General features: G+C 27.5%; 4 protein-coding genes across 17 annotated transcripts; 2 read left to right on the top strand and 2 right to left on the bottom strand.

Moving 5' to 3' along the window:
* Positions 1-40: 40 nt before the first annotated feature.
* On the bottom strand, positions 41-11,179 carry LRR (capping protein regulator and myosin 1 linker 1 leucine rich repeat protein). 9 transcript variants are annotated; one of them, XR_012998891.1, is made up of 25 exons: positions 10,772-11,179; positions 10,427-10,524; positions 10,282-10,332; positions 10,012-10,205; positions 9,743-9,920; positions 9,426-9,664; positions 9,264-9,358; positions 9,065-9,106; positions 8,611-8,798; positions 8,436-8,513; positions 8,027-8,360; positions 7,556-7,952; positions 7,164-7,482; positions 6,988-7,101; positions 6,696-6,901; positions 6,515-6,602; positions 6,216-6,440; positions 6,095-6,115; positions 5,298-5,439; positions 4,981-5,230; positions 4,117-4,898; positions 3,662-3,901; positions 3,414-3,478; positions 363-3,227; positions 41-187 (listed from the first exon to the last, which is right to left on the bottom strand). XR_012998891.1 is itself a non-coding variant. In XM_031970561.2 (25 exons), exons 1-25 carry the CDS (start codon positions 10,806-10,808, stop codon positions 3,114-3,116), a joined length of 4,212 nt encoding a protein of 1,403 aa, XP_031826421.1. In that variant the 5' UTR covers positions 10,809-11,179; the 3' UTR covers positions 41-3,113. The 9 variants fall into 9 exon arrangements, 8 of the variants coding, with proteins under 8 accessions (XP_031826421.1, XP_031826419.1, XP_031826417.1 ...); XM_031970561.2 differs by having other exon boundaries at positions 41-3,227; positions 4,117-4,419; positions 4,705-4,898; XM_031970559.2 differs by having other exon boundaries at positions 41-3,227; positions 4,117-4,455; positions 4,705-4,898.
* A 2,687-nt stretch (positions 11,180-13,866) lies between these two features.
* LOC116424309 (enoyl-CoA delta isomerase 1, mitochondrial) lies at positions 13,867-15,796 on the top strand. Its single transcript, XM_031970572.2, has 5 exons — positions 13,867-14,512; positions 14,606-14,877; positions 14,998-15,176; positions 15,255-15,376; positions 15,448-15,796. The coding sequence occupies exons 1-5, from the start codon at positions 14,413-14,415 to the stop codon at positions 15,606-15,608; spliced, it is 834 nt and encodes a 277-aa protein (XP_031826432.1). The 5' UTR covers positions 13,867-14,412; the 3' UTR covers positions 15,609-15,796.
* Positions 15,797-15,806: 10 nt separating this feature from the next.
* Positions 15,807-18,577, bottom strand: LOC116424306 (dynein regulatory complex subunit 3). 4 transcript variants are annotated; one of them, XM_031970565.2, is made up of 9 exons: positions 17,953-18,577; positions 17,593-17,876; positions 17,345-17,517; positions 17,113-17,270; positions 16,790-16,982; positions 16,493-16,700; positions 16,172-16,420; positions 16,036-16,107; positions 15,807-15,957 (listed from the first exon to the last, which is right to left on the bottom strand). In XM_031970565.2, the coding sequence occupies exons 1-9, from the start codon at positions 18,131-18,133 to the stop codon at positions 15,952-15,954; spliced, it is 1,524 nt and encodes a 507-aa protein (XP_031826425.1). In that variant the 5' UTR covers positions 18,134-18,577; the 3' UTR covers positions 15,807-15,951. The 4 variants fall into 4 exon arrangements, 3 of the variants coding, with proteins under 3 accessions (XP_031826425.1, XP_031826424.1, XP_076225020.1); XM_031970564.2 differs by having other exon boundaries at positions 15,810-15,957; positions 16,031-16,107; XR_004234434.2 differs by having other exon boundaries at positions 15,870-15,957; positions 16,168-16,420.
* Positions 18,462-24,630, top strand: LOC116424307 (TOM1-like protein 2). 3 transcript variants are annotated; one of them, XM_031970568.2, is made up of 10 exons: positions 18,462-18,552; positions 18,706-19,038; positions 19,298-19,467; positions 19,767-20,048; positions 20,629-20,898; positions 20,965-21,262; positions 21,325-21,445; positions 21,523-21,553; positions 22,110-22,160; positions 22,325-24,630. In XM_031970568.2, the coding sequence occupies exons 2-10, from the start codon at positions 18,990-18,992 to the stop codon at positions 22,520-22,522; spliced, it is 1,470 nt and encodes a 489-aa protein (XP_031826428.1). In that variant the 5' UTR covers positions 18,462-18,552; positions 18,706-18,989; the 3' UTR covers positions 22,523-24,630. The 3 variants fall into 3 exon arrangements, with proteins under 3 accessions (XP_031826428.1, XP_031826427.1, XP_031826426.1); XM_031970566.2 differs by having other exon boundaries at positions 18,464-18,552; positions 21,523-21,652; positions 22,325-24,627; XM_031970567.2 differs by lacking the exon at positions 22,110-22,160 and having other exon boundaries at positions 21,523-21,652; positions 22,325-24,629.
* The last annotated feature ends 555 nt before the right edge of the window (positions 24,631-25,185 follow it).

The raw sequence follows: 25,185 nt of genomic DNA on the forward strand, positions 1-25,185 counted from the left end.
AAATAAAATGTTACTACTGTCTGTAAGATATTAATAACAGATCCTCTCAATTTTTTGCTTTATTAGAATTTAAATGGTATTTTTTTTACAAATATCAATATGCGTTTCCAGAAATGTTGAAATAAAAATAAAGATCTCAAATAAATGTCACAAACACTTCGGAGCTGTTTTTCCAGTGCTTATTATCCTGAAATTAGTTACATAATATTAAAGTATATAATTATAAAAAGGTGTAAAATTTCAGTGATGTTTAATATTAATTAAATAAACTTCTGAATACTATTACAGAACATGGTCATTATATTTTTCAAAAACGAATTATAAAAATTATTTAGGTACAAAGGAATATTAATTCTAATGACCTTTTCTCTAATGCATAATTAGGAAGAACTATTAGTGTACATGAATGTAATAGGAGTCTTTATTTTCTAGTGAATTATATTGCATGATTAAATTTAATCATGTATCAAAATCTGCTATAAATACTAATACCAGTCTGTGTACACTTTAATGCAGTAATATCTTAGATGGAAAGAGATACAGAACAATATTAATAGCAGAGTTTGAACATATAAAATTGTACAATGTATGTGTATATGTAGGTGTGCTATGCGCACGTGCGCGCACGCGTGTATGTATATATATATATATATTTATAAGTAGTGTTAATACAGGAATGTATAGAATAAAATCAGAATATAAATATTATATCACGCATTCATTAGTACATACATACTGCAGATACATTCAATATATTTACATACTAAAATATTGTATATTACAGGTGATCGTTTTTAATGTACAGAGTCATCAATTAATATGGAATTGTTAAAATAATGATATTATATTTATGATAAAAAAATAATTATACTTTACAATTCATGATCCGCAATTTGTATGTTTGCCATTTTATAATAATTATATAATTCTTCTAAATTATAATTGAATGAATATAAGTATGTGTACAAAATAATTACATTTTTGGCACAATAGATTGAATTCCAATTTTTACGTTATGTTTATAAAATTTCATATAACAATGGGAGTTTTTTAAGCATGTAATCTGTTTTTTATACTTCTAAAGAAACTCTATACTTCTAAAAAAAACCACCTGCAACATAATATGTATACAAACCATAAACTGTATATACTTATGGCAATGTACAAGTCCATACCTGTTTACAAATATTATGTTTATCATTGTAGTAATTAAATTATAGGCATACAATTATTAGCTTCAATTATTAAGTAACTTCAGGATTAACTACCTTTTTGAGATACTGATTTGTTTTTATTATAAAAAATTTGTCAAGTTGATTTAGTACAGCATATATTTTGACAAGAATGTTATCAGTCTAATTTACAATCCTTTATAAGATTTAAAATGATTGATTATCTGAAAAAAGTTGCATTCAAAAGACTTAATCAGTACCTCGTTAATGAATTTCTTGACATGTATAAATTCAAATATCCAGATCAATGTATTAGACCAAACCTATATGTCCTAAATTTTTGAATAATATAAAAAGAGCAAATTCAATTTAACATGCAATATCGTCATCTAGCATGTACTTCTAGAAATGTGTATCCAAAAAGTATATATGTATATATTTCCTTTGATAATCATAAATATTAGTATAAATTAAAAATCGAACACTCATTCAAATATTTATTAAACCGGATGAACTGAAACTGTAAGCATAGCTAATTTACCTGCGTATTTTTTTATACATATGTATTTACATAGGTTCTTTGCTATCAAAAACTATGTCTCAACAGACTTATATAAGATAGATTATTACTTATATTTCGCAATATACTTTTAATATAATACAAAAAAAACTGTTATAAAAAAGCTGCTCCCTTTAAAAGAGGACACACATAGCCGAAAAACATTAGTAAATTTGTTTAGTTATGATATATGTTTAACAAGGTATAAAATAGTAAATACAAATTACAAATATTGCAAAGAAATTCTTAGAATGTAGCAATAGCCGATAACATCTTTTTAATGAATACATCATTTCCTTCTTTTGCACATTGATACTATTATTTGTATATGGTATATGCGTTGTATAATATTATATTATTATATTCATGTAAAATTTCATTTGAGTGTGTCCTTATTATATGGAAACCAAAGGCATTTGTTAATTTATGTAATAACATTATTATATGGCACACTGCAAACGTTTTATGATTCTTAGAGGTTGGCTTTGTGCATTTCTCAATTCCAATGGTAAATACTGATTTCAGAAGTAGTTATTGAAAAAATATTTTTTTAAGATAAGTTTTCAATTTAATAAAACTGTGTAAAAGTAGAATATGAGTAATTGCAAGTAATAAATAATACGATTTATATAAAAATTCATATTTTCATAATCACAAATGCTTAAAAGCGGTACTTTTTCAGAAAATAAAGGGGAATATTGATCACAAAATTAAAAAGAATTTGTTTCGGAAGACATCTCAAATATGATTAAATAATTTAAACAAACCTTTCTTGTATTACGAAAAATTATGCTGATCTACACATAGAAGAACAATGGGTAGTATGTTTAAAACAATTAAAATCATGTAAATTATGGTCTTTAGACAATCCATTACTTAAAATGTATGGTCAAACAATACATAAATATTTAAATTTCAAACAAACATAACGTATCTCATTGATCAAATAATATCATTGCAAATATCAAACAGACCTTTCTCTAAGAATCTAAGGGAATGTAAAAGTATAAAATATATTTTCTATGGAAATATGAATGTCTTAAGTAATTGGAGTGAAGACAACAATTGATTTTTAGTACATTAAATACAAATACTTACTGCTAAATTAAGGTAACCTGCATCAAGAGTGCAGTTTTGTAAACGAAATTGTAATAAGAATTTTAATGCCACCTTAACGATAGATTAGTACTTTTTATAGAGACCCCTGATGCTCTGTCTCCAACATTAGCACTTGCTTTGCATTCGACTTTTTATGGCACAAATGCAAACAGAATATGTTCGCATATTTTTGTGCCCCGTATAAAATATTTTGACAAAAGATGTTCTAATGTGCAATTAACCAACAACATTGACTTTCGAATTACTATAGTGTTAAGTCATGGTCAAACATCAACTACATCGTTATCATAGTTAAAATTTGAATCACGTAGAAATGAAGTACGTCGAAGTTTATAATTTATTCGATTTTCTTCAACCGTTTTCGGCGCTTCCATTACCTAAAAATACACTGAATTATTATGAATGTATACGTTCGCATCCTAGATAAGTTATTTTACGAATATCTTTTCGATCATTTTTTCATGTGTTATATCAACAAGACATCAAATTATTACTTTTTATTAATAGGATTTAAGCACAAAAAAATATTATGGTAAGCTGTTACAAAAGGACTTTAATTATACCTTGGTATCTGGTTGGTTGATAGAACGTTGAAGCACCGACCTCCATGCTGCAGGTGCGGTATGCTCTAAAATAATATGTACAGCAAGGCTTCTTAATTTAAGGGTTTAACATGCACTCGTACAAATTAATTGATATTGAAAAAAAACTGTTCTTAATTAAAAATAATGCGTGATTCGGATGGCGTATACAAGGTTACTATATATATATACACAGCATGCAACAACAAAAAAACACATTTCCGAGTTACCATTTTCTTTTCTTTCTGTTTTACTCTTGTTTAAACTAGCTGCCAATTCTCTGACAGATCGCTTTTCTACACTTGTATTGCTTAAAGAACTAGCAGTACTACTTGCTGATAATGTTGGTGGCAACGAAGCGGGTCCGCTTACACCACTATCTGTTGATTCATCAAGAGCATCACCAGAATCTGGCGTGTTTCCTGCTGAAGTATTTGGACTAGAACCATCGCTTAATAAATTAAATTCTCCTATAAAATTAAATGAAACTATACAGTGAATATATAACAATAACATGTATAATAACACGTAATATATATATATATATATATATTATTACTACAAATGTAATAAGTTTCTTAATTGTATACAATTATAATACTACTCACTTTATAGTTACATGTATGCGATATAAGAAGTTCTTAATAAATATTAAAATATGGTTTTTATATCTATTTAGACTCACCGGATTTTCTGTCAGTTGCCATACTCCAAGGTCTTGGTTTTGGAGCAGTTGCAGGTGGAGTCAATTTAGTCTTTGAAAGAGCACCATTACTTTTCCCATCACTAGTAGAACTATTTCCTTTAGATAAAGGTTTTAATACTGGAGACTTCGATGCTTCTGATGTATTTTTTGTACTACTGCCGTTTGTTGGACTTCTAAGATCGAAACCTATCGATCTTAATTTAAGGGAAGGCAGCGGTTGGCTTGCAGATTTATCCACGTCCATGGCAGATTTTTTCGTTAAACCTTTTCTGCTTTCGTAATCTTTAGGAACAGACGTTGCAAGAGATACATCCCTATCTGAAGAATTTCCAGCGGTTGTTAATTGTAACATTTTACCATTTTCATCAGAATCCCGCGAAATACGCGAATTTGTACCAGACCCAGTAATTGGCAATGTGCTACGTTTAGAAATGTCAGTGGTATTGACAAAACTATTACTACTTGTGTCGCTATAACTATCAGATTTTGCAATGGTTCTTTCGTGATTTTGAGCATTATCAGTCGTATTCCGTCGAGCTAATGGGGATGCGGTTAATGGTGAATCACCTTGAGATCTCCTACCGACGAGAGGAGAAAACTTCTCCAAATTATCGCTAGACCGTGATCGTGGTGTAGGCTCAAGGAGCGTTTTTAACATTGGTGAACTACAACCAGGTTTCTTATCCGTATCAGGTGGAATACTTTTGTAACTCGTAAGAGATAAATTTGGACTGCCATCAGTCGGAAACGTATGTAAGGAGCTGCAATTAATTAAAAACATGTAAGTTAATGTATGCAATTTCTATTAAAAAACCGGAGATCATATTCCGTTCAGTGTAGTACCTATCATCGCTTGTTGGAGATATAAGAGGAGTTGTTGGTGTAGTTGGTCGAAAGAATACGTCAAGGCCTTCTCCAAGAGCAAGACCATCCACTGGTTGATCTGGTCTTAACATTGGTCTTGTAGGTGCTCTAGTTTTCGTTCTACGAGGTCTAGATTTTACTAAATGTTGTAATTGTTGACCCACGGTATTAGGTAATTCAGAAACAGAATCTAAAGACTCTGTTAATGAATGTTCTGTTTCTGAAATGGCTAAAAACTCTTCAATCAATTAAAAGTTCATAAATTTATGAAGTGTACAAGTTAAAATGATATGAACCTTCTGCTTGACTTTTTGGCAACGGTGGTAATAGATCAGGAATGTCGTCAGCAGAAAGTCCTTCAACTGAATCAACCACAGATTTAGGTCTTAACTTTCTTCCATGTAAACTCTTACGTTTATTTGATAAATGTGGTGTGGCCTAAATACGAAAAACAATTGTTAATATTACTAAAACGTATATAAGTAAAGTGTTTACGTTATTATTAGCCATCGTTTTTCTCTTAAATAGTAAGTATACGGAAGGAATGCAAAAAGTAAATATTTCACTATTTCTTTTTTTTTCAACTAAATAAGTAGGTTACATCAGTTTATGATTTTACAATAATTTGTAAATAATGTTTTAACTGCCAATTTTTTAATAGGAAATAATATTTAATTTTAGTTTAAATGTTACATTATGTTCTTAAATGTTAATATTATTGTTAATGATAACACAAAACAACGCATTTAATATAATTACGTATGAATTACTTCTTATTTAATTATTTAATTATTTCTTATTTTTGCTTTTATGTGTTATATAAAAATTAAAACTTTTTATTTGCAAAAGTGAAAGCTACTTTCATTATTCACAAACTATTATCAAATTAAAAATTTTATATAATTCATTGTGTTGCTTTTGAAAAACTATGCAACATTTTTCTTTTCTATTTTTTTAAAAATACATTTACCATTTGCAAGAAAATCATTGGCTGCTAATAACGTGAATGTTTTATACACAGTATATTGTAAATTCTTGGAAAACTGCAACAATAAATGACATTAAACGGTACATACTTTTAACCAATACTTACAAGATTTAAATAATCCAATTTCTAGACAGACATGAAAACATTATATTTTGATCATTGTATTAACTATTATTAATAATACATACTTATTAATAATTCTATGGGATAGTTTACATTTACTTACCATAGGAGACTGATCACTAGAACACTGACCAATAGAATTTACTAGTGAATAAGTTTCAGGTGGACAATCTTCTTCTGAAGCAAGGCTGGATCTACCAATAGCCAATGACGTAGATACACCTACTGTACTTGTAACACCTATTACACTTCCACTACTCATTGAACCAGCACTAGGCCGTAATACATCTGGTGTGCTACTTCGTGTTCTACTATCGCAATCACCGATCTAATAACATCGGTATTAAAATTAAAATGCTTTCATTCAATTTAGAAAATTGTTCTATTGTATATTATACATACCAAATTTTTATAACTCCTCGATAATGATTCAATGACTTCATCTGTTATTCTGTCAGACACATGACCAGCAACAGCTAAATTTAATTCACTGTGAAAATATAATAAAACAAAATGAAAACACTTTTTTTAAGTAAGAATAATAATTTTTATTTTGGATAGTATTAATATGCTATATATTTACTTGACTCTATTGACTATATCTGCTCCAGCTTGTTCCGTAATAGTGGTGTGTATAAATTCACTACTGATTTGGTTTTTTTCTTTACAACTATTACGTAGATCATCTTCTACGGCAATTGATTCACTTTCATCTCCTCTAATCACCGTTTGCTGAAGTATCGTAGGACACTGTTCATTTGCACATTTTATCATAGCATCTAAGGAATCCTATATTCATATTTGATTATTATAAACTTATCGTTATAGCTAAAGTAACAATATGAACAGTATAAAAATATACATAAAATATATACCTGTAAATACACAGTCACAACTTTATGAAGTTCATTTGCCATATCGTGTAATTTTAATTCAATTGGATTATTTTCATCCCGTCTTTGAAGTACTTCGTGTAATCTCGGTAATAACTGGAAAGATTATATTTTAATAAAATCACCTTTCAAATGTTTATATGCTCGTTTATTTGTACCTGCTTTGAATTATCCGCATCTTGTATAAGTCCAGTTGCATAATTAATATCGTTATTAGCATCACAGCTTTCAGCAGCAATGGCTTTAATAGTATCCTGAGTCTGTACAACCAGTCTATCAACCATTTGTTGTGTAGAGCTTAACAAAAACCCTTGTTGTAATCTAAAGGCTTGACCATGGCTGTACTTGCAAGGTGTAACATTTCTTTGCAATAAATCTTGTATCTTCTTAGCTAACTGTTCAGTTTTGTCGGCAGAAGTTTTCATGCACGGTTGCAGATCGTAAATTGGAAATGGCATGTGCCTTACACTACAATTTCTTTAATAGAATACAACATATTAGGAAATGTACGAGTATATTTTAAATAATAGATAAAAAAAAATATACATACTTTTCTAAAGCATGAACAATATCTGCATAACCTTGGAGTGTAATGTTATTTTTATCGTAAATAATGGTCCTCAAATGATTGTTAATCTGTAGCGCTTTTGCTAATAATCTTGCACCAGGATCTCCAATTTGATTACCACTAATATCTAAAGTATGAAGACATGTATTACTACCAAGGGCATTAATAAGGTTGTAGAGATCAGACTTCAAACGAGAATCCGGTAAATGTAATGCTTGTAAAACACAGTCGTCCTCTTGAAGCATTTGTACAAGAGCATCCATTACAATGGCAATATGTTTACTTTTCATGCTAACAGTATTACGGCCCATACATAATTGCTTTATAGATTTGTTTTTTCCTATAGCAGTTATTACTTGTGCTAGATCAACATCCATGTCTGTAAAGAAAAAATTAATCAACTGTATCATTCACAAATGATAGACAAGTTTTTCCTGTTGTAAATATACATACTGCTATCTGAAATATCCAATGATGCTATACAACGTACACCATGTATACACGACTCCAGTACATGAGCACCCATAGAGCCCAAGTTATTTCCACTCATATCAAGTTCCAAACCAACAGTACTTTCATTACATGCTAAACCAAGTAATAAATGCTTTAACGCTTCTAATGGCAATTTGCAGCAAGATATATTTAAGTACTTCAATGAAAGTGTAGCTGTAAAGAACTGTTTAAAGCTGGGAGGTATTTCTTTGGTCTTTTTGCTTGAAAAAGAATTGCGAGCAACATTCAAATGGACTAGATTAGTTGCACAACCCCGTAGTAAAGCACCGAACAGCTGAATAAAATAAATGTAATACATGTAAATGACTTGTTCCATTGAAATTTGTTACGTACAAAACTAAATACTTACACATTCTAGTGTAGTATCTGTACCACTTAGATCTAAATGAGTTAGGCTATTAGGTTGTGCTAAAAAATTGCACAAATTCTGTAACAAAATAACAATATCATTGTAAATAATACATTTTATCATATTAAAGTAATAATTTATACCATTGAATTTTAAAATCTTATTAAAAACTTACATTGATGTCATCTTTTAAAGAATTTTCTGAAAGATTCAAATATTGCAAACTAGTTTGCATGCTCCTATTTAAACTTAATGCATGTGCGACTTGACTTATTCCTTTCCCTGTTAGTCCACAATGTGCTAAGTTTAATTTTTGTAAACCTTTAGGTAGCTTACCAATAGGTCCGCTTATATGTGCACCTCCTAAAATTTATATTATTGTTCATGATTCAATCTATTAATTTGCTCAAATCACACAGTTACTAACTATTATACACATATTACATTAATTCAAATAATGTATGGTTGTGTAAGAAGAAAAAAATGTAATGATAATTTTTAATTTAAGAAAAATATAGTGAAATTTTAAATGGAGGATTATATTTTTGAATGCAACAGGTTAGAAAGCAATTTAAATAACAGGCACTACAAATGGTAATTATTGGGAAGAGTAATACTTATGTGCACACCTTGCATTAACTTGGCAATTATCACACATAAACTAGAGGCTCCTACAAAAATATAAATAAAAAGTTTGTACAGACATATGTTAAAACTATTTTTAAAATAGACAAAGCAAAAATGAAAAATTGAAAATGGATCTATTAAAACAATCACATTAATTTACTACAGAACGTCACAATAATACAAAAAGGTTACTATATTTACCTTTATCTTCAATAGTATTATACGATAGATCGATAGTTTGCAACATTGTATTACCATTGGAAATTAAAGCTAACGATAATTTGTGGGCAAAATCCCTGTAACAAATATGTTTATTAGTCTTTTTATCAAAATTAATTTTATACTACATCATTTGATTTTTACCACTTAATTCCAAGATTATCTAGGTACAATTCTTGTATGGAAAGAGATCTGCGCATAACATGTAATAATCGCTCCAAAGGTTCATGACTTAATTTTAAATGAGATGCTCTTAGTTTTGTAAACCAAGTATTATATTCCAAGGCGGAAATGATTGGCACCAAATCTTTTTGATCTAAATGATCAAAATCTCTTAAATTTAATTCCCTTGTGTCATGAGAGAGGTATATTGTATCAACGTCCTAAAAAATGAATCTTTTTCAAACAAAATTTTAAAATACTGATACCATTTTATCTTCTATATATCTTAAGAATATTACCCAAGCAACTTCTTCTCTATATGGTACGCCATGTAAATCGCACATGCATGCATATTGGGTTGAAAATCCACCACAAGGTCCAGTGTGTCTTGTTGCTTCTGTACTTCTAGCTAACTCACTACCTCTTATACTCTGCAATCTACTAGCTGGTATTACTTCTATTTTTCTTATAATATAACTGTAGGAAGGATATCAATGTTAATACCAATTTTTGTAAACCCAATGAAAAATCTTTAAAATAACTATGTAATGATAATAGATTCACGTACTTTAATGGTACAGTGGGAAAGATATTTCGAATTGCAGTATGTAAGGCCTCAATCATTGCATCTACCTCTGTCGTATCTGCTCCTGCTCCTGTAGTAGTAAAATTGTAATACCTCTCTCCAACAGTTAATAATAATTGATTTGCTCTTTTGGATTCTATAGATGTTATTTCTAAGTAATGAAAATGACAGTCGAGCTACAAAGTTAATAACTAATTAATAAAATATCCATATAATTTTAATCGAATAAATAAAATAATAATTTAATCTTACCCTTGTGGGTACTTTGGCCGTTAAAAGAAATAGACGACATGGTGAGAAAACCTTAAATCATGATGATAAAATACATATTAAAATGCTAGTTTACAAAATTTCTCTTAAAATGAGATTGTTATAATGTTATTCGGTTATTACTCACTAGAACACGATTTTCTTGTTTATCCTGCTTTGTTTCCAATTTCACAACATTTTTTAATAATATCTTGACATGCTTACCAAGTAGTGCTTTCACTGATTCTATAAAGAATAAATAATTTATAGAAGGATATATTCAATGGAGTGTAATGAATGTAGAAAATTAAGAGAAATATTTTTTAAAAATGATGTCCTAACTCAACTTGCATATATACAAAATAAAAAAATAATCATTAAAGTTTCTATGAACTCTATTAAGCAATGACTATTTAAATTGGATGAATAATATATACACTCGAGGTATGACAGGTCCACGATACGAACGTAAACATTCAGGATCAAGACAAACCGTTTAAATCTTTCGTAAGTTGCGATCTGGTTGACATTTTGCTGATTGGCTTATCTGTCAAACATAAGCGGACCCATTTAAGACATTGTTTTTTTTGTCACCCAGTGACTGAACTTTTATAACTTGCTTAAAAAAAAGTTAAGATAATGGGCGATGTCACGAAACTATAAAGCAGAATAGCCGCCATATTAGCACCTGCCCGCGATCCATTCTGTTCCATTCCGGTCCGTTCCATTATTACAAATAATTTTGCTGTTTGCGATTTCTGGACAATATTCACTTTTTATAGTGATATAAGTAGAATAATATGTAAAACAGTAAAATAAAGTTTATTTTTTATATAAATCTAACACTTTATGATAATCGAAACAGATAAAGTAATTAATCTTTTCTATACAGTCAGCGTAAAAAGTATTCGTACGGTGAATAATTTTAACAAAAATATTGTAAAACATCATTTATTAGTAAAATTTTTACAAATAAAAAAACATATGCACATTCCTTGAAGTCTCCAGAATAATTTAAACAAAGAATTAATGCAATACCAATATCCTTTGTTAAAATATTGATATCTGTAAAATGGTAAATAGATGTGTAACAAATATTCATACAGTTACAGTTTAATGGAAAAAATTAATAGGACCGGCCTAATTTAAAAGACAGAATATCATTAAGTTTAAATATGTTCGTACTTAATGGGATTCCCCTTCGATCTTATTATAATTTGAAACCGTTGTGGCATTGAATTCACTAAATTGATAAGCAGCGAAGAGTAAGGTAATCAGGAACACAAAGTAATTGGAAATGATAATAGTATACTGTACTAAACAACGATAACCGAATAATCCTGTCGCCATTTAACAGTTAACCCTTTAAATGCCGAATTTTATCCGTAAACAGTATTATTCGCGAACTTCAACTCAACTATTAATTTTGTTCTCATTTATTTATGAACATTGTCGCTATTCAATTCCTAGTAACGAAAACTTTTCGTTTTACAAAAACACTAAATTGTATTTCTGAATTTAAAGAAATTAATAAGGTTTTATATAGTTTTTCATGAATTCTTTCGTGAATTGATTAATATTACAAGTAATATTGAATCACAACTGCAAAAAAATACATATGCATTCTATCTAAAATAAAAACAATTATACATTTTTATTTGTTTTGTTACAATTTTTTTGAAAAAAAGTGAATTGAGTGTAATTTTTGTATTTATAGTATCCTAATATTAATGTTCACAAACAAAAAAATACAAATGAAGGATTAATTTAGGATGTTAATTTCATAATTTAAAGTCTCAATTTGATGTTTGTAACTATAAATATTTTTTATTATTTGTGTATGTTATCTTATGGGGTAATAAGGAATGAATTGTGTAGGATAACCTGAAACTTGGAAGAAACATTACAAACATAAGATAAAAATAATGAAAATAATGAAAAGAAAACAGAAAAATATAAATGAAAGGTACCATTCAAGAAAAAAGGAATAAACAAAGAAACAGTTGAAACTGAAAATACAAAAGAATATTACGTTTATTGTAATGAGAAATATGATAATACTCCATTCAAAAATTGGTTAATGAGCTACAATTGCACCAAATGGTCATAAGAGAAATACATTGTTGGGTAAACTTCATTTAAAGGGTACTTATGTCATTTTTTCAGACATAAATGCCAAAAATTAAGTTTTCCATTAAAAGTTGGTTTTAATTTAGAATTTTATCAAAGTTGGTGATAATAACATGTAAGGAAATATATTGTTTTTAAATGTATGCAATAAAAAAGTTGATATTTTTCTATTATTTTGTTTAGTTCAAATATTTTCTTCTAAAAGAACCCTTTCTACATTTTATAATGAAATTCAATGTGACATTACTTTCATTTTAGATGGTTCCAAGTATTTCCCACAATATTTACATCTAGAAATTATGGAGGTGTTTCTAAGTATTTTCAAGCATTATTTAAGACTTACAGTTGATTGTTAGTAGTAGTAGTAGTACAATGCTTGGGTTATTATTTTATAATAACCCAAAATAAATTGCTGCAGTCCATAATTTTCTGCTATCTAGCTTTTTCTAAGTTTGAATCTATGTGAAAAATAAGAGCAGCTCCTATAAGTGAAAATTTGAAGGAGAAAAATATCCAAAAATCAAGTAAAACCATGTTAAAACAAGGGAGATTATCTTTTATTTTCCAAATTATTTCCTCCTTTTAGATTATTTTTATTTATCAACGATTTCTTGTATGATAGATCTTAGCCTACCAACAATAGATGAAATTTCACGGATATGAATGACTTACACTGTAGTTATCTTTTCCTTTTTTCAACCTATAGTAATATCTAACAACATAGTGCAATACTCAATTTTGAATACAACAACGTGAAGTTTTGGTCTCGAAACAACTAATGCCTAATATTTATATTTAAACCAGATTCACACTACTGGTTAACGGTACGATCACATCAAGTCAAATCAGAGCCTATCATCATTGTTGCCAATATAATAACATGTAATCCAATAAGAATATTCCCGGTTGTAGGTACGGTCAAGTTAAATCACAATTTATTGATCGTCGAGCTGGTTTGCCTGCCGGCGATCGCAAACCGCGCCAAACTTATCCGAATTTGATTTGATCGGCAACTATAAACGGCTGATATTATAAGAGCGATCATAATTGATAGCAATTCATAGATTTTGTTCAAGAAAACTGTGAATTGTACGATTTTAGTCGCAAAAAATATTGTTCCTTATCGCATAAAATAAAAATATGGATGAAAGTGAGAACTAAATGAGACTACAAAGTGAAAAATTCGTCTTCTTTGTAATGACTATGTAACATCCATTTAAAGCTTGATTCACACTAATAATCATTGGTACGGTACGGTAGGATCACGATTAATCTCGATCAATGATATTAAATATGTTTATAATATGTTTATAAATATAATTTAATAACAATTTAGCAACAAACGTTTACATAAACATAACAATATTGAAATAAATATTGTTTGTTTACAGTTTATATATATACACTATTTTTATTTTCGTTTTATATAAATGCCTATTCTATGTATTGTAAGTACAATATATTTGTATTAATATTTTTATTTTTAATGTTTTCTTTTGAAAGGGTCCAAAAAGTAACTTAAGTATAAAAGAACTAATAATAATATTATTTTATGTAAACATGATAACGAAGTTAAATGAACAAAAATATATTTTATCTGAAGTGGATCTTCGCTTAAGATGATAACACTACAGTTTATGTTACTTGTGTTGTATAATTTGATAAGCATTAAAAATTAAATGATTTGGATGTATCAATCGCATATTTCATTAATTCGTTGCGTAAAAACCTGAAAATATGTGCTTTTTCGTCTTTACAAAATTGTAATAAAATTTTGCAAAGTTATATTTACACAGGGTTCCCATGATCTATGACACGGTACTAGTGCTATTTGTGATAAAAAAAATCAGCCTTGCAGAATCGGTTTGATTAAAAAAATTAACAGCTGTGACGAAAATAATCCAGCTGATAGTAAATTAAAAGTAATTAAATAAAGTGTTTGTTTTAGCATATATAAGTAATATTTTTCAGTGTTTATAATATAAAACCCATATTTAATTAATCATGTTTGCAGTAAGAAAGCTTTTTAATATGCAAATTCCATTATGTAAAACTTATATGTCCAATTCAAAACTTATTGAAGTTACACACGAAAACAATACAGGTAAAACTCGTTAGTTATAATTTTTATTTTTTGCCTTTAAATTAATTTCAAAATAATACTTAATTTAAATTAATTAATATTTTCATTCAACAGGTATTACTACAATATCAATGACTCGTCAACCAGTAAATGGTTTAAATAAAGAGCTATTAAATGCTTTAAAAACATCTTTAATGGATGCACAAAAAAATCATAGTACTGGTGTTATATTGACATCTGCATTACCAACTATATTTTCTGGAGGACTTGACCTAATGGAAATGTATAATCGAACTGAAAGTCAACTAACTGAGTATTGGCAAACATTACAAGATACATGGTTGACTTTATATGGTTTGGAAATTCCATTAGCCACTGCTATTAATGTATTATTTTACATATTATTAACAATATAGCTACTATAATTATATAGATTACAATCTGTATATACATGACTATTTTTAAATAATTATATAAATATTTACAACATTATTTTATTTACAAAGGGTGCCAGTCCTGCTGGAGGATGCTTATTAGGACTTTCTTCCGAATACAGAGTATTTGTTAAAGGCAAACATACCATAGGATTAAATGAAACACAGTTAGGAATGTCAGTTCCAAAATGGTTTAAAAATTTATATATTGATGTAATAGGATATAGAAAAGCCGAAATGGCTTGTTTACGGTAATTAATGAATGATACACATAATATAAAAAGTTACTTGTAATAATACTTTTAATTGATTTAAAAATATTAATTTAGAGGATCTTTATTTAATCCCGAAGAAGCATTACAAGTTGGACTTGTAGATGAGTTGGCTGTTGATAAAACAGATGCTATTAATAAGTGTCAAAAATTTATACAAGGCTTTAAACACATATCTTGTAAGTATACTACTTGATATATTGATTAAAAAAAGAAAAAAATATATTTATGTTTGAAAATGTTAATACAGCTATAGGTCGATCTCAGACAAAAATTATATTACGAGAGCCTAATTTGCTTTGGATGAAAGAAAATCGTGATAAGGACCTTAAAGAATTCATAACATATGCTCAGTTACCACAAGTGCAAGCAGGCATTAAATTATATATAGAGTCCTTGAAGCGGAAATAAGACATTTTTTAAATATTAAAAATTCTAAAATTTTTATAAAATCAATATTTTTATATATTATTTTATAGGTATAAATATACAATACATAAATTTATTAATATATTAACGTTATTCAATTAGTGAAATTTTATAACATTTTATACCACTTTTTTATTGTTATATTTAAATAAAATTTATTATATTGATAAGTTTTACTAAACCTTAATTTCCAAGAGCCTGCATAGCTTCTAGGTCACTAGTATTTACATTTAATTGTTGCAATAACTGTAGTGAAGAAATTTCCTTTTGTTGGGAATCTGCAAAATGCGATATTTCAAGTATTTGCTCATTATTTCTATTGTTTTCATCTCTGTAAAATTAAAATAATTTTTCAAGTTTTGGAAGCAATTTATGTATACATAAGAATAGAACATGTAACATACTCAACTAATTGTTCAGTATATTCTTCAAGCCACTTTTTTAAACGATTTATCATTGTATCTTCTCTAATATCTATTACCTGTAATGAAGGAATTATCAGATAAGTTTAATAATTTAATAAATTAAAATAAATATTTACCCACTTGTAAATGCTTTTCATGAGAATTATTAAGATTAAAATTTAAAGTATCTTTGTCTCCACACAAATTTACTAAATGGCTTGGTATTTTTGAATCATCTCCAAAACCACTTAAATAATATAAAATTAATCCATTAATAGTATCATTATATTCCGCTTCACGATTTCGCAATTGTGAAAAATATCCATGTACATTTGTTAAAAAAGAATCCACCATATCTGACATGTTAATTCTAAATACATCGTTTATATCCTTCAAAACATAAATTAATTATTATTTTTCTATTAATTGTTTCATAAATACTTGTTTTTTTTCTAAACATACTTCAATTTGTTCATGCAACTCTATTTCAAGAGACATTAAGTTTGTCCAACCATCAGTGATTATGTCATTAAAGTCATCAGCAAGGTGTTGTACTTTTTGTGTCACTTCTTCAAGAATAGTGGTATCTACATCGCCGTGTATTTTATTTAATGATTGCTTAATATTTATTAAAATATTAGTTTTCTTCTTTATTATGTCATTTACAATTCTAGATTCAGAAAAATAATACTTTTTCAATTTATCCTCTCCCCATGTTTGTTAGTAATTTCATGAGTCTCTGCACTCTATATTACTTACACTCTACCCTGATTTTGTGATAATTTTTTCCCATTATTAACTGCAGTTGTAAAAAGATATATTTCATTGACTCGTTTTTCATGTTCTTTTAAACCTAGCTCGCAAAATTCTTGACATAATACTACAAAATTTTTTTTATACTCTGCATAAGCATTCTGAGTATCTTCAGTTACCATGGATAATTCTTTACCCACTAAATATGAAATCATTGTATAAAATTGTTATAATATTATTATATGCGATGTTTTGTTATAATATTAAACATTGCATATATAAAAAAAACATGTATATAACTGTTATAATAAAATAATAAACTTGTAAACCTTCATCATCTGCAAACATTTTTTGAAAAAGATAATCTTCATCGAGGTGTTCCACATATGCAATGGTAAGAAAAGATAATCTTTTTTCATATTCTTGCTGTAATTTCAATTCTTCTGTTTCTCTAGCTTCTGTTTCCTCTAGAGTATTTAAAGACCTACTAATATGATAAAACTATATTTACAAATAAGTGCAAATATGGTTTAAATAAACATTTCATTATATTATAGTTACTAATGTTTTTCTGAGGCAAGTTTTCGTTCTTCATTTGTTATCATTTTATATTGATAATAAAGCAATTGAGGTATAAATGCAAATATGTAATCTGAATATCCACTTTTATTAGTACACGGATTTCCACTCATATTTAAACTACGAAGCTTTTTAAATTTTCGTAAATAAAGTACCTAAAACAGTAACTTCATAAATATAAACATTACGGATATTAATGTTTATGAAAAGTAATTTGCTATAAAAATTACATGTTCCCAATCTGTTATAAGATTATTACCAATGCTAAAAATCGCAAGATTATATAAATTATCTATGTTTTCTATTTTAGTAATTTCATTATTGTATAAAAGAAGTGTTTCCAATTTTATTAAACAATTTAGGTTTTCCATTACATTTATGTGATTAAAGGAAAGATCTAACTCTTTTAAATGTATCAGAGTATCTAAATTTTCTATTTTTTTAATTATATTATTAGATAATTTTAACTTTACTAGATTTGGCATCACCCAAAGATAATCGATTTTTAAGATATCTAAAAAGGAAAATGATATGATAACGGACGTGTAAAATTATAAAAATGTAATTTAATAATTATTTATGTCGCGTACTAAGAAATTCTATACGAATTTCTTTTGTTTCTTCTAAATGAATTCCGTCTTCAAAGAAAAGTTTGCCAGCTTCCCCTTTTGGTCCTTGATCGATTATTAATTTTCTAAGCATATTTTGGTTTATTGCGTGAGGTTGCACAAATTCTTGGAGGATAGTAGGTACATCTTCCTCCACGAACATGTTTGGAAGTTCGATATTGTGTAAAGTGAATAAACTAATTATTATTTTGTGTTACAGAAGCAATGTTTAATTTTCTTACTTTAACTGGTTACCGCGCAACGAAATTGTTTAGCTTAAGCTAAGTTTCCACGAGATAAGAAAACTCATGACTTCAGGAGTGTTAAACTGCCTCCCCTCGAACTAGTAACTTCGATCAGGGATTCCCTACTACTTCACTCTAAGCTGCTGATACTACGTATATGTGATATCTATGGGTAAGTGAAAATAGATATGGAGAGGGTAACTTTTCGTCAGGGGAGTGTCACTAGAATGCCCGCGGACACCCAGTTAGACACCCTTGACATAGGTACCTATGTATTATATATGAATATGCATTAATTTGAAACACAAAATAAATAAATATATTGATTGTGAGAAAGGTATTGTATTCTTATTTGAACATTATTTTAAATAACTGTTTTTTAATACATCTTTTTCTACGATATGTTGAACTTATAAATATTTAATTATACTCGTTCTTTCAAATTTATTTGTTAATATATTTCATTGAAATTTGTACTTTTATTGTTTAGAGAATGAAACGTATGCTCTTTAAATAATTACGTTTTAAAAAATCTAAAACCAATCATAATACAATATATGAAAAGTTAAATGTGATTGGCTGGTGTTCTTGACACTTTGACTTCTGTCTGTATCGTAGTATGGGTCATATGATACTGTCATTCAGCGGAACAAGAAATTTGTAAATTATTATCAAATATTGTTCCTGTTAAAAGTTGTTACGTGCCTTATATATGCACAAGTGAGTCAAAGTATCGTCACTGAATATTAGAACAGTTTCGAACGTCGTATAACAATGTCGTTTTTTGGCAATCCATTCTCAACACTAGTAGGCCAGAAGATAGGTAAGTTTCTTATTTACCTTTGTTAAGTATATTATATTGATCAGGTGAATGTACATGAAGGATTAGTTTATTAATTTAATTTTTATAAACCATTATGGTATGTTAATATGTTTAAATGTTTCTATGTTATCAATTTTTTCTAATAATGCATATATTGCCTCAGACATATATGATGTCATGAATTATAACTGATGAAATATTTTTTTATGAAAGAAAAATATAATTAATTATACATATAATTATTACATATTTATTACAGAGCAAGCTACAGATGGTAGTTTGCCAAGTGAAAATTGGACGCTTAATATGGAAATATGTGATATTATAAATGAAACAGAGGATGGGCCAAGAGACGCAATTAAAGCAATTAAGCGTAAACTCAATCAAGCTGCAGGAAAAAATTATACCATAGTCATGTATACTCTCACTGTTAGTATTTAAATATTTAATAATACTTATATTTTAGATGAAATATGTACAATATGTTAAAATTACATTGTAATATTGAATATTTTTCCAAGGTATTTATTTTTTCATTTAATTATTTTTGAAAAGTAATTTATTATTAGTAATATTTCATAAGGGTTTTGATTGAAATTAATATATACGATTGGGTTAAACATATTATTATTAAAGTTTGTGTAATTTTATAATAATAACAGTCATAGGTTAACAGTTTATAATAATAAAACATACGATTTTTCATGAAATAATATTTACAAATTTAGGTATTGGAAACATGTGTGAAAAATTGTGGAAAACGTTTTCATTCTCTTGCTTGTTCTCGAGAGTTTGTACATGAATTGGTTAAATTAATTGGACCAAAAAATGAACCACCAACAGCAGTGCAAGAAAAAGTTTTAAGTTTGATTCAAACATGGGCAGAAACATTCCGCCATCAACCACATACTCAAGGAGTTGTACAAGTATATCAAGAGTTAAAAGTAAAAGGCATACAATTTCCAATGACAGATCTGGATGCCCTGGCCCCTATTATTACTCCGGAGAGAGTAAGATCACTATATTATTATTACTGTCCCTGATAAAAAAAATTAAGGCCACCATAGTTTTTACGCCACATTTTTAATGATAATCATAATATTGGAAGTCCAAAAGGTAATTTAGTAATAATTTTTTCGTCATAATGTTAACTCCTTGTACTACAGAAGTGTTTCACTGGAAATACTTAACACTATCTAATGAGATATAGACAACATTTTTTGAAACTAACTTGATAAGAAATTGCACATAAATTGGAGAATAAAATTATTTAATTTCAATATTCACATATCAATGCATTATAGAAAGTTTAATATTAAATATAAAACTTTACACTTTTGCTGTGTCAGATCAATTGGCAACTGAGAGGTGTCTCTGGCATGCAAAGGGTTAAGGCCGAGAGTTAAGCAAAGAAATTAAATGTGAATTATAAAGAATTAATATGGGGAAACATCCAGATAAGAATCAGATTGCTGATTCATTACTGATTTTCTCAAAGATGGTATCCATGATGACCTTAATTTTTTGATCAAGGACTGTAAATGTCTAGTCCAGTAAAAAATTTCTTATACTATGTGTTTACCATTATAGAGCGTACCTGAATCAGAACAGAATATTATTAATGTTCCCACAACTGAACAGCAGCCTGTGACTTCTTTAACTACACAAGTTCAACAACCTCAAATTCAACCAGCGATGCAAGTAACTCAATTGAATGAACAGCAAATAGCCAAGTTACAAAGTGAACTTGATTTTGTACAAGGGAATATGCGTGTTTTATCAGAAATGTTGATATATTTTACAAGTTCGGATCAAACTAATAACCAACAACCAGATGCTGCAGATCTAGAACTTTTAACTGTACGTATATAATTAACATGTTCTGTAAATTTTTATAAGTTATATTGAAATAATTTGATGTAATAGGAACTGCATTCAACTTGTAAAGCAATGCAAGAAAGAGTTGTCGATTTAATTGGAAAATTAGCACACGACGAAATGACAGCGGAATTATTGCGTATCAACGATGAATTAAATAATCTATTTCTACGTTATTCACGATACACAAAAAATAAAGCAGTAGCTGCTAGTACTATTTTAGCGCAAACGATTGGTCACCCACCAAATAAAGATTCTATTTCAACATTTAGTAAGCAAGAAGCTGATTCGCTCATAGATTTATCTGATGAAATTGACGCTTTGGGAAAGCAGGTGACAGGAATAGGTAAGTACTAGATATTTGTAATAAACAAGGAATATATTAAATCGTTTTTTGTTAAATTATAGACGTATCCGAAAACAGTGAGAAAAGTAGAACAGATCGAAAAGAAAGAAAAGAAGGTGACAATGACGAATTTGATATGTTTGCACAGTCACGTAATGCAACATATGAAACAACAAAGAACAGGTTTTTAGTAATAAATAAATTCTTAAATGTTGCAATAATTATATTTTTAATATATTATTACTTTATATTTATTATAGTGGTAGCAAGTATGAGGATAATATGGAGCAGGTGAGCGGAGGAAGCCTCAGTACAGCGATTCTCAGTCGCAATAATCCTAAATATCCTCATCAGAATGCTTCTACAGTTGCTTCTACTACCGCTACTTCTGTGCGTAAACCCTATCCTTACTATATTCATTATTGCAAAGCATCTAGCTAATACAAGTATTTATTCTTTATTTTTTCACAAAAAATAAGTTCATTGCAAGCACTAAATATGTCTCACAAGTTTTTATTATTGAAATCATATATATATTTAAATAATTCAGTTGTGAATTTATACAATGAGGTTTAAAATTGTCTGCCCTAACAAAAGGTAAGAATATTGTTATTTATTGATTTTTATAATAGTCAAGCGTCAGATTCATATTAGTCTGATAAATCCAATATATAGTCGCTGCTTTCTTTTATTGCATAGCTTTTTAAAGCATGGAATGTTTAATATTATTTCTTACGTTTCCTTATGCTTTATTTTTGCCCATATACATGCATACATTTACATATATTTCTTATATTTTGTTTAACATGTTCGTTTTTATTTTTTTCCCCTTTGTTTTAATATTTAGCTGAACCGGGAATCTGAATTTAATGAAATGGCAGCTTGGTTAGATCACACGGTGAGTTACGTATAGTGATAAAGTTACTTTTTCTTTAAAGCATAATTGTCGTGATTACTTATTCGAAATTGTATCATGTGATTGTTCTGCTATTGGTTAATTTCATAAGATATTTTAAATTAATTTTTATATTATAATAAGTGAAAGAAACTTTTTATTTTTAGCCAGGAGCGCACGGTGATCAGGAATCCTTAACATCATCCGAATTTGAACGTTTCTTGGCAGAACGAGCAGCTGCAGCCGAAGCTTTACCAACTCTCCCTACAACTACTACCGCTACAGGAAATACTACCAATTCCGGAAACTCAAACATTCAGCGTCAAATTAATAAAGATCAAGATAAATCTTTATTTGCTCTTTAAATACTGCTTTAACATTCTAAGTTTCTTAAAGAAGGTAGAAATTAATTTTCGAATGATTCAGTCGTGAGAGATCTCTAATAAATAATGCTTCTAATAACATCTTGAGTATTAGAAACATTGACAAATTAAATCCAAAATAAAAGGAAAGAAGATTAAAAAGAGCGACCGTGCTATTCGCTTGTATGTACTTAAAACTATAATTGACACTATGCAACCATAAATTAGCATTTCTGTATGGTGTAAAAATTTAATAACAATGAGTAACTTATTTTACATTTAAAAATGATCGTTACATATAAACATTATGTAATATGAAAATAGAAACACTAATTTATGTTATCTGTATATAAGGAACACATTGTATCCAAAATAACATTTATGTCACAATGTATTATATCTCATGCCTTGAAATCACGTGACAACTATTAATTCATACAATTGCATTTTTCCAATTTGCAAATTTAAATGCAAAGAGGTAAATATTTCTTTAAATAATTGACTTCAATCGAACTATAGATGAATGTATTTTTCTATGTTAAATTAAACTGTCTCGATTATTTGATATTACGTATAAATTTGGTATGTATTTACTATTGTAGTAATTTTTATTTTCATAAGAGTATTATTGTCATAGAATAATATAAAGTTATTATTGCTAGTATTGTTATAATTATGTACTGGTATTGCAAATAATACGTTCTGAAGTTATAATATAGAAATATTATTGATACTAAAGAATTTTAGGTTTGTGATTTTAAAAGTACATTTTTTTTACGAAATGTTCGACATTATATGTAGAATCAAGATTATTTGAATAATTTTATGAATGTGATAAAAAATTCAAAATAACAATCGTAGATGATTATGTTCAAATGTTTTATGCTATAAAGTATAAACTAAATTATATCCTTCCTAATAATGAATATTTTATTTTAAAATGAAATAGTAAAATATTTTTGCTAATAATGTATTACTTTGAAAAATAGCGAAAATCACCATAATAAGTGTACTGAGTTTTATTATGGTAGGACTATCAATTTTTTCACATTTATTATATTTCAGATATCTATATAAATCAAAACATATAAAAGATACATTCTTTTATTCATGTTAACCAAATTAATGATTCATACATAGGGGTGTTCCATAATTGGTGGTATAACTGGAAAATTGAAAACGTGAAACAATACTTTTTTCATGATGTTTTGTTTTTTAGTAAATTAATCAAATGTTCCTTAGATATGACTACATTTAAAGGTATCTCGATTTAACAAATATTACTGTATATCACAATCTTTTTTCATCTTTTTTATTTACTATGGTAAATAATTGAGAACACACAATGAAATAGGATGTTCATATGCAATGAATTTTATTTTTTTACTTTATAAATTGTTAAATTGACAACTACTGTCCATACAATGAAGTTGAATCATAATTAAGTGTATACATATCTGGCAAATATTTGAAGATATTTAAAAAAAAAATTTCGTATGAATAAATTTTATTCTACGTTTTTTACTTACTTATTCAAGCAAAATCACCTTCTTCGCGATCATTCCACCATTTACAGAACACTTTCTACACAAAGTGAACCATATAAAATATTACAATTTTTATTAATTATAAAAAGTATGCAAAAATGATTAAAGTAAATGTCCATTTTTTAATAAAGTATACAAGAAAGTAAGAAAGTATATTGCTCCATTTTAAAAATGAAAAAGACTTGTGTATCTGTGTACTATATATCATGATAATAACACATTATTGTCAGACAACATAAGGAAAAAATTTGTACTTGCTAATGATTCTTAAGTAAATAACTTGTAATATTATATAAGGTTCATACTGTGTAATTATGTTCAATTTTTAAGTGAAAAATCTAAAAATTATTTATTTTATACAATTACTTCAACATTGCATGTCACAAAAAATTGTAATTAATTTACTTTTTGATTAATTTTCTTGTGCTTTTAAAATTACAAGTTTGTTAATTACATTCAAAAAAGTTTGTTATTTATAATATCATATCTTGATTTGTAATAAACTTTTTCATGTGTTTCAAAATAGTTTCCAAACAATTTATTCTTGAAGAATTGCACTTTCAAACCTTTTACCATAGATAGATAAAAAAGCATATAATTTAAAATAAAGATAAAACGTTTTATGTGAAAGAAATAATAATAATCATTTTAGTTACTCTTTTGTACAGCATATGTTTAATAATTATAAAAATTATAAATTATAATTTATACTTTATAAATTGCAACGTATATTGATAGAATCTAAAATTATAAAGTACAAAGTTTTACAAATTACATTATTTTAAGCAAACTTATACTTTTTTACTTGGTAAATACATACTATTAATATTTATATATTTTAAATTATTTTGATATCTATGATTAAATGTATTAAGAAAGACAGTATAAGAATGTTTCAAAGAATTTTATAACAAGATGTTTTTTAGTTAAATTTTTTTTTAATAATAAATACATAATTAATCAAGGTTTATAAGAACATGATGCTATATAGCATATAGTATAAAAAGCAATTAAATAAATACTTGTACATTTTTTTAATTATATGATATCTGTAGGATATCTAAATGGTTACGTCTACATTACAATCATTAACTTATAATTGTTTAAATACATACTTAT

Source organism: Nomia melanderi, chromosome 7 (assembly GCF_051020985.1).
Source record: "Nomia melanderi isolate GNS246 chromosome 7, iyNomMela1, whole genome shotgun sequence".
Lineage (NCBI taxonomy): Eukaryota > Metazoa > Arthropoda > Insecta > Hymenoptera > Halictidae > Nomia > Nomia melanderi.